The sequence below is a fragment of the Miniopterus natalensis genome, chromosome 4, assembly GCF_054644295.1.
Source record: "Miniopterus natalensis isolate mMinNat1 chromosome 4, mMinNat1.hap1, whole genome shotgun sequence".
Taxonomy (NCBI): domain Eukaryota; kingdom Metazoa; phylum Chordata; class Mammalia; order Chiroptera; family Miniopteridae; genus Miniopterus; species Miniopterus natalensis.
Window position 1 is genome coordinate 5899861 of NC_142084.1, and position 12957 is coordinate 5912817.

The 12957-nt window shown below is 47.0% G+C and overlaps 1 protein-coding gene across 1 annotated transcript in view; it reads right to left on the reverse strand.

The window, feature by feature from the left end:
- Window positions 1-585: 585 nt before the first annotated feature.
- Window positions 586-12957, reverse strand: part of SEC24D (SEC24 homolog D, COPII component) — a 67037-nt gene continuing 54665 nt past the window's right edge. Inside the window, exons 16-23 of the mRNA XM_087816216.1 lie at window positions 12028-12124; window positions 11754-11899; window positions 10687-10825; window positions 9418-9536; window positions 6822-7001; window positions 6510-6701; window positions 5031-5120; window positions 586-1927 (exon numbers count right to left, since the gene is read on the reverse strand). Coding sequence (XP_087672342.1) covers window positions 1787-1927; window positions 5031-5120; window positions 6510-6701; window positions 6822-7001; window positions 9418-9536; window positions 10687-10825; window positions 11754-11899; window positions 12028-12124 — 1104 coding nt within the window. The 3' untranslated portion in view covers window positions 586-1786. The remainder of the gene's footprint in view (window positions 1928-5030; window positions 5121-6509; window positions 6702-6821; window positions 7002-9417; window positions 9537-10686; window positions 10826-11753; window positions 11900-12027; window positions 12125-12957) is intronic.

Genomic DNA, 12957 nt, shown 5'->3' on the forward strand with positions numbered 1-12957 from the left:
TTCCTGTTGCAAAGTCACAATCTATGTGTTAAATCTCATTCCCCCAATTCATAAATGTAAAGCCTTTTTTCCACATAGGCATTAAACCCCATACAGCATCCCAAAGCTGATTTCTTCAAACACAGACAATGTTTTTCAAGAAAGTTTTTCGTGGACCCAAAGGATACCGCAATTTGAAAAACTCCTACAATTAAAAAAGACTGGCTTAATAAACTAAGATCTTATTCTGTAAGAAGTATTAAAATTGAAAATTCTTATGCAAAAGAGTTTTATATTTATAACTAGCTGGTAACAATTTTTAAAAATATTGTCAAAAGAGAACACCCCTTAGACAGTCTTGCACAGCTCACCCTCTGCAGCTGCGGTGTGATAGGAGTTAACTGGACACTCGCCACTTTCCTCCCAGGTTCCCCCTGTTCTGATGTGACACAAGCCTGGGCCTTCATGTGCTAAGCTTGGAGGACAAGGGCTCTGGGATCCATGCTCATGAGGACTTGCTTTGGGAGCTGGAAGACCTGCCTGGACAGGTGTGGGCCTTGAACTACCTGGAAGCCGCCATCCAGTAGAGGCAGAACTCCCCTGTGGCCTCAGCAGATACAGAACTGCACAAAAAGGAGGAATTTCAGGAAATGGTCTGCTAAGTAGATTTTCTAACACAGAGACAGCTGAATGGCTGCTCAGCCATCTCAAGCAGGGTCCAGGAGGGAGTGCGCCTTAGAGAGACACTGGACCATTGCCAGCCTCTCTCATGTCTTGTATCCATATCAGTCAGCATCTCATCCTGTGTTTGCAGCAACCCGAGTCCACACGTCAGCTCTCCCCAGAGCACTGCCTTTTAGGGAAGATTCCGATTAGCCTTTCTGGAGGTTCAGACACTTCAGTGTGTACTGCCTCCTCCTGGGCACACATTCAGCTTCAGGTTCTCTATGTTCACACACATAATTTGAATTTTTATCTTTATTGTTTTATTAATACATGAGAAATATGTTTCCATCTGACCGAACATTAGAAAAATGCACATACCCCTTAACGATTCCCTGTGTCACTTGGGTGGACGTCCAGAGCGAAGGTGGTGCCTTTCTGGGCCCTCGACCTCGGAACACCTAAGCCTGAGTCTACCAGCTGAGCAAGAGCATGTGAAGGGGTTTACTGGTGCTGGCTGAGACCCATTATATGCAGGCAGAAACCTTCAGAATTGTACAGAGAACCACTAAGAGTATTGATAAAGACAGCTGTATAGACAAATTGTACCATATACAACCTATAATTATGCAAAAATGTAGAACACAAATTGTTCTACCAAATAGATTCCAAGGTCATTAAAAGTCTGCTATGCAAACCTCAAGTTGAAAAATGTTCAGTGGGGTTACATGATTTTAAAAAATATAATGAAAAAAATTACGTTTTTCTCCCTCACTACAAATGGGAGATGAACCGAGAAAAGTTTTTACCCGAGTCTATACATTTTGAAAAATAATTTATATGCCTAGCATGGAGAGAACGTCAGGGTGTTTGCAGTTCTGTAAACTGTGCATCCGTGAAACGGGACTGTCCGCTTGAACAGTCGCACGAGTGGGATGAGAAGCAGATGGTCCCCTGTAAGGTGCAGTGGCCCCTCCACTGGCGTCACACCTGAGCACCAAAGCTGGCGATCTAAAGGCCGGCCTGGAAAGCTTTTCTGAAAATGAGCAAGAAATCAAAAGCAGCCTGCTATCTATCACCTGGAAAATTAGGCACCACGAAGAGAGGGTCTCCTTAGCAACCAGCACGTGCCGCAGAGAAGGCATCAGTTCAGCAGCTGGCAGACGCCCTTGTGCACGCAGCACAGGAAGTCCACGTAGGACGGCCCTCCGTCCAGCCCCTTGTCCTCCACCAGGAGCTGCCGGAAAGCCATCTCCGGCTGTTCTCGCTGCTTCACAATCACGAGCTAGGAGATAACATAAGGAAGCTGGTTATAAACACTTCCTGCGTAGGGCTCCATTTTGTATGCTTCCACGTCACCAAAGTCACTGTGTCCACTGTGGGAAGCATTAGAGGACATGGGAAGTGCCATCACCCAGAGTGGAGGGGCGCCCACCCCCAAACATCAGCAGAGAGCTAAGGGAAAGGCCTCCCACGGAGCTGACTAGCAGGGGACCATACACCATGCGCCACACACAGTCCTGGCTGCATGTAAACTAGCACACACTTCTGAAAGTCAGTGGGAGCTGAGGGGCAAATGACATAATCGTCACTTCAGGCTTTTGTGGAAAACGGGATCCAGGAGGTTCAAGCACAGGTAGCAACAGAGAACAACACCTTAGTGAGGTGAGGGGAACTGGCTGGGGACAAGATGACCGGGGTCTGAGCCGTGTGGGCACAGAGCAGGGGACCACAGGGATGCGGGAAGAAGGCCTGTCCCTACTCGAGGTTCTCTAGGCTGTGCTGTCCAACACCACAGCCAGCGGCCACATGGCTGTTGACCACTAGAACGCAGCTGCTCCCAGCGGGACCGCAGTGCGGTACTGTGAACACACAGTGGATTTCTAATATTCACTGTGGGGAAAAAGCTAAAACTCACTAACTGCTTACATTGATCACATGTGGAACGGATAACAGTTTGGATATATTATTAAAACGAACTTCTTGCGTTTTAAATGTGACATTACAAGACAGTGCCACTACAGGGGGACAGATGCAGGGGAGAAGCCCAGGAGACGGGTGTTCTGTTGTGAAGGGCCCTCCTACCTGCCTGTCCTCACTCCTGTCTCAGGAACCAGTAGGTGATCAGAATGGTCAGGTTTGGTATCTGTGGAGCCCACCCACTTCCTGCATAGTCATGGGGGACCACCCAGGGGCTGCAGTCCTGCCTGACCAGCCAAAGCGGGAAGGGAGGTTCCATTTGGCCAGGAGGGCCCAGCCCCCACTGCTGCTCTCTAGGCTCTTCAGTTGTCTAACAGGAAGACTCCGTCAACACACAGTTGCTTTTTTTATGTTACTTGGCCTGTAAAAATAATAATCTAACAACAGCTCTGGCCGGTGTGGCTCGGTGGTTGGAGCATCAACTGGCCTGTGGACTGAAGGGTCGTGGGTTTCAATTCCGGTCAAGGGCACGTACCTGGGTTGCTGGTTTGATCCCCTGCCCTGGTCGGGGCACGTTCAGGAGGCAACCAATCAATGTGTCTCTCACATCGATGCTTCTCTCTTTCTCCCCCTCCCTCCCTTCCACTCTCTCTTAAATAAATCAATGGAGGATTTGATTAACCAAAATAAGTTGGTGAGGATTAACCAAAATAAGTAAATAAATAATCTAACAACAGCTGCTGCTGACAACGCAGCTCAGCGAGTTCCATGTGGGTGGGGACATGGGTGATACCGGGGCTCCCAGGGTCAGTGCTAGGCACTGGGAAGTGACACCATAGCAGCTGTGAGGAGACGTGCGTCCTGCCGAGCCTGCAGCCAAGGCTGTTGTCTTACTTGGGTTGTGTCCACCTCCTCCCACATGCCACTAGGAATCGGCTGTTTGTCCACGACAGCAGCGGCCATGTGAGTCTGGCCCCCGTGCTACAAGCCAGGCTGAGACTGGGCAGAATGAGACACTGCACAGAAGGATTTGAGGCTCTAGGTTCTTTAGGATGTCACTTCCTCTGGGAAGTCTGGGGGAAGTTCATGTTGCTCACATGTGGGCTATTTATTCTCTACGCTGCCATGACCTCACTGTGAGGGCTGACCAGGGGAGGGAGCTCCTTTGTGCCCACTTTCACATCTGTGACATGGAGAAGGGGGAGCTGGATGGCTGGGGCTGAACCAGGTGTCTCCTAGATTCCTTTCAGCTCTAACAAACATCTGTAGACCTTAGATTTTCAAATTCTGTATATAGACAGTACCTGGAAAGGCCTAAGGAATCTTACAAACAGATACACTTGCCAGTGGCACATAGAGAATCTGCTTCTCTAAAAAGGTAAGTTAAAATGATTTCACCACGCAACTGCTTCTATTCTGTTCACATATCATTTAACCCCGATGTTTTCATAACCAAAGCTGACACAGCCTTCATGAGAGTTATCGCAGCAGGTGGGAGGCAGCAGAGGAGAGAAGAGGGTTACTTTTCCGGGAAGGAGGTTCCTGAGCAGATGGAATGTCCCACACGTGTGCACTAGGGACACCAGCGCTTTCCATGTGTCACGAGACCCCCAGATTCATCTACGTCCCCAGGGTGGTCAGTGTCATGTGGAGTGTGTTTAGTGTGGGACTTCCTGCCATCGCTAGGTCTTGTCCTAAAACTGAACTCAAGCAGGTGCTGTGTGGAGTGAAAACTGTTCTAGAAAGTTCTGTATTCACCTAACATCCTAGAAATTGTAAAGCTCTTCGTTAGTTCAGTTTGCTGGTTGGCCTGAAGCTGAGGTCTGCATGCAGGAGGGTCTCTCACAGGGAGGAGGGTGAAGCTGAGGTCTGCATGCAGGGGCACCTCTCACAAGGAATAGTGCTGGTTTAGAATGACACCACATTCATGTTTGGGGAAACTGGCCCTGCAATGTCCTGGCCCCTGGAGGCATCACCTGTGCACTCCAACTCCAGGAGACTCTGACACAGCTAGAGAAGGAAGCCAAGTGAGTAAATGGGACTCAAAAACAAGGCTCAATTCTCCTGAGTTAGAGACATTTTTAGTTCTTTTACTCAAACTCAAAAATGGCTTAAAAGGGGCTTTGAAGGGCCAGGATAACAAAGCTTTGCAGAGATCATAAATCTGAAGTTGTAAAAATAAGATTTTACAGATGTTCTGAGTGGAACTTCTATAACTTGGTATTCTAAGCACTGAAGGGAAGTCTGGCAAAGGTCTCCGTGATGACTGAGGTAGGACTTCCTCTAATCACCACAGATGTCCTGGGGCAGTGGCCATCTACTCTGTACATTTGGGTCTGGTGAGTAGGTAGATATGCCTAGAGGTTAGTGTGAGTTTTCTATCCTATAAAAACATAGAACGTACATTTAAGAAGTCTGTAATGAAATTCAAAAAATGAAGAGAGTTAAACATGAAATCTCCTTTTTACCTTCATTGAGTACGGCCTCTTATGCTGGAGGATGCCCATGATCGTCCTGAGTGTTTGAGAGTAAGGGGTTCCCACCTCCGGCAGCACTGTCTACAATTAGGAAAATCAACGTCTTAGTATAACTTACATTTAGGTAGAAGCAGCAATGAGATTATTAGAATGTTACAGTTAACATCCTCCTAAACCATATATTTCACTAATGACTTAGTTCATTTCCCTAAACATAAAAATGTGAGCCACTGCACTAAAATGCTTTGTTCCTGTTGACACACGTGTCCTCCAGCGAGCTCTGGCCCTGAGACTCCCTGGATTACACAACGGGCTGTTGTGCAGAGGACGTCCTTGGGCCACTGGCCAGGTGCTCCTTCCCTGCATGAGGTGCGTGTTTCCAGGCTGTGCTGTGAGCAGAAAGATGCAAAGTAACCAGCTGCAGGACCCTGAGGCACTATGAGGTTTGGAAAACGCCATCCAAGTACCACCGTTCCACATTAGAACCAAATGTTGACTTCTCAAGGGGAATGCAGCCTCTCAAATTTCCCTGAAATCTGCTTACAGGTCCGCAGAAGACACCTGTCCAGCTGCACAGGGCCTTGGGGATGTAGGGATCTGGCCTTTGTGCCTACACCCAATAAGACAGGGTAAAATGCTAATGCCTACTTCTTAGCCAGAAGCTACCAGGAGTAACAGTCCTTTGTGAGCTGCAGCTGAAAGGGGGAATTCCAACATTTTACCAGAGTCATAGTTTCAGCAAACGACCATGGCCACCATTTTTCATAGTTGTAAAGAAAAGCCAAGCGGAGAAGACAGCAGCACCACAGCCACGGTGCCCACCCAGCAATGGATAAATAAAGCTCACGATAAATGTTGACTCAAACGAGTTACCATCGCTGGTTTTTCCTACTATATTTTAAGTCACTTGAATTCATTCCACGTCAAACCACAGAATCTCTCTGGTAACAAGTGCAGCAGAGGCGTGAGTGATGTTTTTGTGGGAGTACTATTTTGCAGTTCATCAATCTGACGTGGTCTGCAGCTGAGTGTGAGAGGTTTCCGTCTTCTGTGAACCGTGCAGTGCAGCTCCAGGGATAAGCCCCAGACTAAGAATGACTTCAGTTCCCACCTCGGCCACTCCCTACCTGAGAGCACTTGTCCCCAGACCTCAGCTGATTCGGCTATAAACGGTGATGACAATACCCATCTCACTGACTTGTTACGTGAAGTAAATGAAATGCTGTATTTGAAGTATTTAGAGCACAGTGAAGGTTACATAGTGTTAAAGTCACACATTTGGGTTGTCTAATACTTTCTACAAACAACTTTATACCAGCTAATTGTTATTAGGTAAAACATGAAATTTTCTTGCTCTCATACAGAACTATATGCCTTGCTTTTCCCTCTCTGTAATACATGGTTGCACATGAACAAAAACATTTAAGAATTTGTTTGTATATTACCATAGAAACAATGAAAAATACCTACCATATCGGTGTTGACATGTGCCAGAGACGGCACGCTGAATATTCCCTGGATGAGTTCTGGTGGGCTGCTGACTCCCAACCATAGGAACATGTTCAGACCATTAGAGAGGAGGAAGATTCCTTCTTCTGAAAGACGGGACTCAGAGCAGCGAATGGCGGCAGGCACTGCTGTGCTCTTGACATCTACCGTGTGCTGGGCAGGGGCGGCAAGAGTTAGAAACCCATCCTCTCCTCCTCCCCTCTTCTCCCTTCTCCCTCCCTCCCTCTCCCGCTCCCCCTTCTCTCCCACTACACATCGAACAGGTGTGCTCACTATGGGCAGGAGCTGCGGGTAGAAGAAGAGCTGCGAGTCAGCCACACCCATGGTCATGACCAGCTGTCTCTGGTACGCCCGCTCGTCTGTCGGGATCTCGGGTCTGCTGAGCAGCACACAGTTTTTCAACAAAGAGTTCATGTACACTGGAAGGACTTTCATGGAATCCGGCAAAATGAGCTGAAAAAGAAAGACACTTTTTTCAGATGTTTAACCTTCTCACAACTCACTTTTGTAAAAATAGCTAAGAATCAAGACTGATCAGGGCGCCACTTCCTTCATGTAGCAGTGGTCAGTGGGTAAGGAAATATCCAAAAGAGAAAGAGCATATAGATCATTTGCCAATAGCAGTGTCTTAGCTTTCCATCTTAGTGATGAAAAAGAACAGACACTTATCACAATCCTCGCTGGGAAGAAACTCTCACTCGGGGCCCTGTCTTGTTCCTCCACGTGAACCCTTTGCGTCCGGCCTCCTCAGGCCCCTGATAAGGAAGGTGTGGGATGAACCTCCCCCCTGCTTCTGAACAGCTCTCCTGGCAGGTGGTTTCTCTCTCAACTTCTAATCTCTCAGAGAACTAAAGACAGTCATATGCTCCTTTCTTCATGAGTAGCACACACTCTTCCTGCAATTTTTTCTCTCACATAAACTATTTCTCTCTGGCCTCTCGTGCTGGCCTACTTTCTCACCCAAGGGAGATTCTGATCCAAAGATGGAGGTGCAAGATTATGGTCACATTCCAGAGCCACGTGGCCTCGTGCTGTTTCTGGGTGGTTACCAGCTGGGTATCTGGCGTGTTATAGATTAAGCATGTTCTTATATCCCATGTACAAGTGTGTACACCCAGTTTTTGAATATCATCTTGCAATTTCACAGGTTGCTTCTCATGAATCGGGTCATCTTGAGACAGTTTAGAAATCTGTTATCCTCAGTGACACAAAGGGGTGAGCTTGGCCCAGGTGAAACTATGAGGACTGAAAGTCTGATTATAAGAGACGGGATGATAAGGGGTCAGAGGGAAGAAAACTAAAGATGTAAATAAGAAAAACTGAAGAGAAATGGAGCTAGAGTAACAGAAAACAAGGAAACAGTCTCAGTCAGTGAGGCAGGAAGTAAATGTGCAAGGGGGTACTGTGCACCTTCCTCCCCTCCCAACCTCTCCATCGCTGACACAGCTAGAGCTCAGGACACAGGCAGGCACAGGTAGGACCTTGGGACTCATCAGCGGCTTGAAGGCACTAGAGGCCACAGGGCACATAAGGCCCCAGGGACTGAGTATAGATGGACAAGAGAAGCTTCCAGAGCCTGACACTCTTCCCAGGACGTCATTCTCGGGGAGAAGATGTGAGTGAGGTTGGAGTGGAAGCTCCTATGAGTCCAGTTTGATTGAATTTGAAGGATTTGTCTCTTCTTTGGGTTTGAAATGACAGAAGTGGTAATGAATCTAAAAACAACCCTATTACTTTGCACATAAGTCATCTGACTTGCCTTCTGAAGTCACTGTACACCCAAGTGATACATTTAAATTCAGAGCAGTGAGCTATTAGATTTAATAAAAAGAATCTGCCTTGCTTATGGAAGCTTAAGAAATCTTTTCAATATTGTCTATAATTACATCTTAACCGAGCATGGACAACACGACCCCAGAGTGGGTGCCTCCTTCAATTTCTCAGCCCACGCCTCTCTGGCCTCAACCTCGTCAGCAAACCAGTTCTAAAGCAGTTCTCTCCCGGGGCCCAGTATCACACAGTCCAAGCATGCCACTCCTTAATGACTGTGTTTGGAGCAAGGAATCTGGGCTCTATAGTTAAACAGTGGAATTCAGGTACTGTTTCTCTCACGTTTGGGTGGGGTTTCAGATACGCTCTCAGTACCCTCTTTGGACAATGAATGAACCAGAAAGTTTCCCCATCTGTTGCTCACTGTCTTCTTTTAATCCAAATTCTATGCTCAGAAACACAACATGGCTCTGAAGAACAGCATCAGGTTTGACTGACATGGGGAGGAATGTGAACAAGAGGAGCGATGTGGAAGTGAAAGGGGCCTGAGGTCCTGCTTTACGGGAGAGTTGAAATGAGGGTTATTTAAGGGAGTGTCTGAAATTTCAAAGTACTGGATGATGGCCAGAAACAGTGCTTTCAAAACTCTTCATACCTATTGATTTTTAAAACATAAAGAACTCCAATATCTATACACTACATTCATGTTTATAAAATATAAAGAACTCATTACTGCCATTAGCTAAAGTCACCTTTGTTAATACATCTGGAAAGTATTTAAGCACACATACTTCACAACCAAGTACCCATCTCCACAGGCAAAACAGACTCTCGTGTGTATCATGACAGTGCTCACGTGCACAGTGCTCACACAGAACACCTCTGCTCATACACAGTGCAGCCCTGTCAGCCCAATTTGCACACACACTTCCTGGCTCACTACGTTTTTAACGCTGACTATAAAATGCAGTAGTCCCCAGATGCCATCCTCAGTGTTGCTTGTACCTAAGTGCCTGGACCACAAGCCTTCAGCCTCCAGCCCAGCACAGGAGTGCAGGGAGGCTGGGACGAGGCATCTCTCAGCACAGGAGGTGCTCACCTGGCTGGCTGCGGATGGGCTTGCACAGTTCTTCCGGTAGCAGGCCAGCATGTGAGAGGTCTGGTTCACTAGAATCTCCCGGATGAGCTTCAAGGGTTGATGCAGAACTGCTTTAAAAGCTATTTGCACAAAACAAAGAAAGGACGAGTTTTAGCTCAGAAATTGATCCCTTCACACATAATAAAAAAGAACAAATTGCTATTATCTCTGACCACTAAGCAAGGAATAACAGCCTATAAAAATGTTAGTCATTGGCTAACGCTCCTCATGATGAAACATGATGACCTAGCCAGCTTGAGCAACAGCCAAAGCCTACCTGTAACAAAAGGCAGGGAACTGGTCCTAATATTTTCTTGGAATATGAGAAATGGAACTCCACACCAGAGAGAAGGACCAGCTTACCCTCTTCTGACGTTCCAAATTCCTACAGGCTAGACTGCTGTTTCCTCTAAGCCCCAGTATAGAATCTCCATTAGGATTGGGGGGAGAGAGGGGGAAGCCAAAGAGAAGTCCACCTCCGGCCACTGCCATTTCACAATTACCACAGTTTGGATAAATGAGTTCAGTCTACGTTAGGGACCACTTTCTTCCACTGTCTCCAAGTGCCAGAGGGCACACCCACATACCACAGGAGGCTAACTATCACTGTCCAAAGTTTAGCTCACACCCCTGGAAGGAAACTTTAAATAAAACTGCACAGTGGGGCCTGACTCAGTCACCTCTTTATTAATCTAGTTAGACATGCTGACTAGTCTCCTTCACCCGTGGCATTTATAAATTCTGAATTTACCCACCAAAAGGCTGCACCACCACAGTGCTTGCCTGCTGCTCACTGGATTAACCACAGGCTGACTGAATCACAGTCGGCCCTCCATATCCACGGGTTCCACATGTGCAGACTCAACCACCCATGGACAGAAAATATTGAAAATATGTTATGTAGTTGCTGACGTGAACTACATAGGCCCACAATGGTTGTATCTGTACTGAGCATGCACAGATTTTTGTCATTGTTTTCTAAACAATACAGTATAGCAACTATTTTCACAGCATTTACACTGGATTGGGGTTATAAGTAATTTAGAGATGACTTAAAGTCCAGGGGAGGATGTGAGTAGGTTATTATGCAAATGCTCTGCCATTTATATGAGAGACTTGAGCAGCAGCAGATTTTTATATCCTTGGGGGTCCTGGAACCACCCCCCTGCAGATACAGAGGGGCGACTGTCCTAGGCAAGGTGCACTGCTCCACGGGTCAGCAAAGCTCACCTGACTTGGCGAAGAAGTTGATGAGAGCGTCTGTCTCGCAGCTCTTGTAGAGGTCGGCTAGCTGAGAGCTGCAGCTCAGGGCCAGGTTGTGAATGCGCAGTCTCCTCTGCCCCCCAATGGTGGTGTAGAGCACAGCACACTGCAGGGGCAGCAACCAACACGTGCTGCCTGGTGAGCACGACCCCTCACCCCCTCCAGTGGTCCTGACCTCACAGTTACAGGGCAGTGTGTGTGGCTGGAAGACCTCTGCACCCTCTCACAGACTTTTGTCTGTTATTGTTATCGCTAAAGGAAAGGCACGGTGACCCATGCACACGCTGGGCTTCCATGCTGCGTTTTACTGGGTGAGGCTTACACTTGAATCGGGCTATTCACACACAGCTTCCTGCCTGCATCCCCACTACGTTACCTGCGATTTGGGCCAGAAGTAATGCCTTCCTGTCCTACAACCTACACACACTCCCGGCTCTTAGAAACAAACACTACGATGCTGCACTCAGGTGTGTGTCACGGTCTATCTACACATGTCCAGAGGCAAGCAGGTCACCAGTTACCCAAACGCCTGTGGTTTAAAGTAAATATTAGGTACACTTCTCCCTCACCAATGCCAGCCTCTCTCCGTTCCTTAAGGGTGATACTCGAGTAGGTCTAGAAACTATGTCCATGACATATAATTTTGCAAGATATAATTTTTCTTGTCTCCATATTATTGACTACGAAGTCCAATCCTATTTAGAACATAACATGCTTAACATGGTGTCTGATGTGAGGCAGGAGCACAGTGCTGGGCCTGACATCTAACCCTGGACACCAGTCTGCTGAGGCCATGACACTGACCACAGGCCGGGGCTCTCATGCAATGATGTGACTGCTGCTTCACACAAGCAATAGGCACGAATTAGAGCACAGAGGATGCATGATGGGGAGCTCTAACCTAATGCCTTCTGCCTTTGGGAGAACAGAGCTGAATTCTTTATGGGGAGACCAACATGGTCGATGACATTTTGGTCTCCCTGCTGATCACTGTCAGTAACAGAGAGCAGAGGTGGGCATAAAGGTCACGTCACCTGGATCAGGGCCCCGCTGTCTTCACCGAGCTTGTCATCGTGCTTGAACTCCACCGTCACCGCCTTGTCACAGTCGATGGCTGCCATCTCCACATCGGTGGTGTTGTTCATAATAATCCCACCAAAGAAGTCAGTGGCTCTGAAACCTAAGGGCAAGGGCAAAGGAAATGCTGCTTCTCCCTACTTTACCATTATTTTCTTCATTGGCCTGTCATGAATTTGAAGAGGAAACAACTATACAACAGACACCTGAAAACAGCATAAATGAAAATACCTGTGCTGGTTCGGACCCTCATTATAGCATCAAATCCTATTTTCTTTTCAATATCATTTCTGAGGTCATTCAAAAATTGTTGGCTATCCAAGTGCATCTGAAAAGATAAAATGCGGTCAATGTCCACCAGGTGGCAGTAAAACCCTTAAAACAATAACTCACTTTTAAAATCTTAATGAAAATCTACTTTATCCAGAAATCTTAGAAAGCTTGTTCAATTTAATTTCATTTGCAATCTCTAGTCTTATCAAATCCCTTAACTAGTTTACAATATCAATATGGCTAGACGATTCAAGGTAATCATCAATGATACAAAAAAAATAGATGGTGACTAACATCTGTCATTACCTTGGGGGAACACTCGTGCCCACTCCATGTTTCCATGTGCAGGTACATGAATCAGAGGCACCTAAGCCATTCTGGCCAGGTGAGGGCAGATGACTTATCTGATTAGTAAGTCTGGGAGAAGGAACAGGTGGGCATAGATAGCTGAGCCTCTTCTGCACCCTCTTTCTGGGGAGGCGGCCGGCACATTTCCTGCCCTTCAATATGGTATGTTTTCAAGGTACCAGTGTCCCCAGGAGAAGCTTGTAGCTATGCCTACCCTGTGCCTGGTATATTCGTCTGTCACACTGAGGAGACCCGGGTCTGTTACAGTGCTCCTCTCTTGACTCTCTCTCAGTTCTGACTTGGAAGGGACGGGTATCATGAACTGATCCCCCCCAAATTGTAACAATTCAAAATAAATATATTCACTTTAAAAACAATACCTTAAATATACTGAACATAGGAGTTTTATATACAACATATTTTCCCATTGTGGGTATTCAGCTGAGGCTGCACAAGCTCCATGTACTGCAGACACTCAGGACATGGGAGAGCAACAGCTTCCATGGCTCTGAGTTCCCATCTGTCAGCTGCTCACAGGGG